Genomic DNA, 4,450 nt, shown 5'->3' with positions numbered 1-4,450 from the left:
GGTCTCCGATTTTTGTTTTAGGAAGTATACCCAACACATATGAGTATAGTCATCCAGAAACAATAGAAAATAACGGTTTCCATCAAGTGATTGGTGCTGCATCGGCCCACATACATATGTATGCACCATCTCAAGCTTCTCTTTTGTCTTCGTTTGAGATTCTTTTGGAACGCTTTTGCGTGACTGCTTCCCAAGGTGACATGCCTCACACACTTCCTTCTTGACTTTAAAACTTGGTAACCCCTTTACCAAGTCCTTGTCTTGCATTTGTTGCAAACGCTTGCTGCTTACATGGCCAAGTCGCTTGTGCCATGTTTCCTCAATTTGTGCATTTGCCATCATGGCTTCTTCTTCTACTAAACTCAACTTGATCTTGAAGTTTTTGTTCGTCATTTGAATATCCATGATCTCCTTACCATTTGCATCTTGGATGATGCATCTCTTGTCTTGAAAACGTACTTGATAGCCACTTGAGATGATTTGAGGAACACTCGGTAGGTTCTTCTCCAAACCAGGCACTAAGAAAACATTTTTGATGATTCTTTTGCCATGGCTAGTTATGACGGTGATATCTCCTTTACCGGCTGTCATGACTGTATCTCCATTTCCGACTCTAATTGACACTTTGATACTTCTGTTGATGTGAGAGAAGTACTGTTCTTCTTTCGTCATATGATTTGTGCAGTCACTGTTGATCAGCCAAACATTTGCGCTTAACGTTGTGGTTGATTCCTCACTTGTACTAAACAGCATATGATCTTCACTTAAGTCTTCTTCTTTGAGACTTACATGTGCTCTCTCTTTTTTCTTTGAGCGACATTCATTGGAGTAGTGGCCGATTCTACCACACTTGTAACACTTGATGTTACTCTTCTGTTTCTTGCCATGATCGTCTTTCTTCGGTTTGTTTCGACACTCTTCTTCTGAGTGGTTGTTGCTCTTGTGAAAACCACACCACTTCTTGCCTTGATTGACATGGATGTTGGTGTTTTCTTGTTTGAAACCGGATTCTCTTCCTTTGGAACGAACATAGAATGCTCCCTCTCTTGTGCTTTCTTCTCTTGCAGTAACTCTCGCTTCTTGTGATTTTAAGATACCAAGAAGTTATGACATTGTTAGTGAATCCAAATCGCGTGTTTGCTCTAGGACACTAACAATGCTAGCAAACTTGGATGGGAGAGAGATGAGTATCTTCTGTATGAGTTGAGAGTTTGATTTCTTTTCACCATGATAAGTTAATTGATTTTCCAAAACAATTAACTTATCGGTGAATGTCTTGATGTCGTCGTTGTCATACATCTTTATGTTTTCATACTCTCTACGCAGTGATTGGAGTTTAACCAATCAGACTTGTGGAGAGCCTTGGTATTCATCCTTCAGTGCATCCCACGCCTCTTTTGATGATGATGCTGCTGCAATTCGTGAGAAAATTTGATCAGTTACGACAGTTTACAAAATTTGCAAAGCCATCGTATCATTCGCCTCTGCTTCTTTTCTGAGCGTCTTTGCTCTTGCAGTTTCAGGGGTTTCTCCCTCTTGCACCGGTCCAGCCGGCACGCCTTCTTCAACCACCGACCATAGTTTTCTGGTTCGAAATATGGTTGCCATCTTGATGCTCCAGAAGTCGTACTTCTCCCCATTGAATATAGGGATCACTTGATGTGAGGAGCCTTGCATCGTCTCTGATTTTTGCTGATGACGATACGATCTCTCTTGTTCTCTCTTTTAGTGTTTTCTCTCTGGTCCTCTCAATCGCAAAGCTCTGACACTATGTTGATGTTTTGTGTTTGTGTGTTTACGATGATGAAAAACAGAGTAACAAAGTAATACTTTTATTGATCTGAAATTTGAATGTATTACAGACTCAATTATGTTGTGTTACAAAGACTCGATCTATACTTATATGAACTGAACCATTGTGTTGTGATAACAGACCAGACACAACTCTTTGATCAAAAGACACAACTGTAAAACAGAACAACTTGCGTCCCTTAATCAAATAACTAACTTATACAAATGTGTTGTGTTATGTAAATATGTTATGCTATGCAAATATGTTGTGATACGAGATTTGATTATGCTTCAACACATTGGAGATATTTGCATCTTCCTTTCAAAGAGCGAGACTTTCTGCGTCGAGGCCAGCTCTTGCCCCGGTCTCCAGCCTAACTCCATCTATTATATAAGTACGGGATTTGGTATTTACGATCTTAGCACCGGAACCTCCCGTTCTTTACGATTTCCTCCGGGTGCACCAGCCAATCTTACGGCCCATTTCTGGCTTCCCCCATTTTCTATCTAGTGGCTATGTCTGGTTCAATCCTGTTTTCATTTTTTCTAGTTCCTCCGGAACCATACATCTTCAGATATTAAAATGTTTGGGGAAATGAGTTTTTTATTTTATTTTTACTACAAATGAGTTTAAGTAGAACTTATGTCACTGAGTCTCTCATGACTATTTTTGTTTTGTTTGATTTCAATATCGCACAGTTTAGATTCTTCAAGAGTGATGTTTTTGGAGGTTGAAAGACTTCACTTTTACTTTGCTAAATAATATAACCAATGTTAAACGATCTGGCACTTATGTACGTAATGTAACGAAATTTAAATCAGTAATTCCATCACACACCATGCATAAGTCCATAAACACCAGTATAATACTTTTAAATTTTGCTATTGGGGGTTTGTAAAAGATGATCAGAAAGAAAAAAAGATAATTTTGATAGATAATGGGGATGTATTAGTATTCCAAGCTTGCTAAGTGAGAGAAGCTAGAACATGATTGATTGAACCAACCACAACATAAACACAAGTGAAACAAACACAACAACCATGTAAACTAGATTGAAAATGGTGGAAGCCAGTAAGGAATGGACGGCGGAATCTCTTTCGGTTCACCTTTGATGAGTTCAAAATGACTGACGCTTTTGGCGGTGAGATCGTAAACAGCAACGCCACGGCCAATATGGTAGATGGAGTTAGGCTTGAGACCAGGGAAAGAGCTAGCCTGGACGCAGAAAGCCTCACTCTTTGAAAGGAAGATGCACATATCTCCAATGTCCTCGGTGTAACACATGTTTCTTCTTCCCTCGTTAGTTTCTTCCTCTCTAAACACCATAAATATCGATAACGGAGACGAGACAGGGGAGTACCTGCATGGACGGACACAAACGAGCCAAATTAGGTGTTTTAGTATAAATGTTTTTACATGTATGTTACATGGTAAGAGGAGAGCAATCTAGTTATACATACCATTTGACGAGGAAAGATTCCCCCGAGGGTGACTCCACCCAGTGATCCTCCTTGAGACACGAATCCAAGAGCTCCCAACTGGACTGAGGCAACTCGGGAAGGTTGTGAAACAGCAACTCATAAACCTTTGGGTAGTTTTCCTGGCGGAATAGGAGATCCCATGAGCACATGTAGTTGCCTCCAGGAGCAGGCATGTTGAACGTTTGATCTCTCTTGGAATACATCAGATTAGAGTTAAGGAGGCTCCCAAAAGGGATTTCGATGTTAGTCCAACGCAGGTCACGACGGGGGCTGCAGATACTCAGCTGGTTCCCCAGGAACTGGATACCAACTACCCACTCTTCACCATCATCCTGATCAGGAGGGGAAGAAGACATTGCCACATTCCAGACGTTTTCAGTTTGGCAAGCGTGCAGAGCAGTAAACGGAGGCAGAGGAATCATAGTGGGGTTTGATTTGGAAGCAAATGGGCTGAAAAAGTCGCTGATACGTACGGAACGATCCTGCCGGTTGCAGAAAAATCCCCATCCATGGGAAGCTCCCACCACACCGGAGTTAGCGAGCTCTGCGGGTACTGTTTTGTCAGGGACAGTGAGTAACTCTTCCTTGGCCGCATCTAACAAGAGGACGTCTCCGATTGAGACACCGTCCGTATAGTCCTTCTCAGTAACGCTAAACGGCATACAGGGGCTGGTCGAAGAAGAAGATGAAAACAAACGAATGCTCCTCTGCATCTGTGAAGTCAAACAAAACAATACGGAGTATGTAATTAATGTAACCAAAAGCAAAACGGCAGCATACACGGGCTGGTCGAAAACGATGAAAATAAAGTAACACTCTTGTGCATCTGTGAAGTCAAAATATATTCATACTTGTCGACTAAAACCTTTCTGGTCTAATTAATTAATTAAGCAGTATAAAGCATCTCATGATATCATTGCATGTTTACACTTTACATCAAAATATCGGTGATGGGAGAAGAAGCTTACGATTGAACGGCTCCTTGGAAAGAGGCTGGAGAGTGGAGAGAGAAGCTGAGACATTTTTGAGAAATTTCACAAAAGGATTGATGAATTGGAATTTCCAGTTGAAGTTATATAGGGGAAATTAGAATTCTTGAAAAAGGTATAATCTTCCTTGTATGTAAGATTTGTTACGCCATAATAACATTTTGTTATTTAGCTTTTATTCTTTATGA

General features: G+C 40.7%; 1 protein-coding gene across 1 annotated transcript; it reads right to left on the bottom strand.

The window, feature by feature from the left end:
• Positions 2,840–3,935, bottom strand: LOC104778935. The gene is made up of 2 exons (XM_019240108.1): positions 3,253–3,935; positions 2,840–3,152 (listed from the first exon to the last, which is right to left on the bottom strand). The coding sequence occupies exons 1-2, from the start codon at positions 3,933–3,935 to the stop codon at positions 2,840–2,842; spliced, it is 996 nt and encodes a 331-aa protein (XP_019095653.1).

Source organism: Camelina sativa, chromosome 3, assembly GCF_000633955.1.
Source record: "Camelina sativa cultivar DH55 chromosome 3, Cs, whole genome shotgun sequence".
Classification (NCBI taxonomy): Eukaryota; Viridiplantae; Streptophyta; class Magnoliopsida; order Brassicales; family Brassicaceae; genus Camelina; species Camelina sativa.
Note: the sequence above shows the minus strand (reverse complement) of the source record. Positions and strands in the feature narration are given on the sequence as shown.

Coding starts and splice junctions, on each gene's coding strand:
- LOC104778935 (XM_019240108.1), bottom strand. CDS start 3,935: ATGCCGTTTAGCGTTACTGAGAAGGACTATACGGACGGTGTCTCAATC. Junction 3,153..3,252: donor GAATCTTTCCTCGTCAAATG/GTATGTATAACT, acceptor CCGTCCATGCAG/GTACTCCCCTGTCTCGTCTC.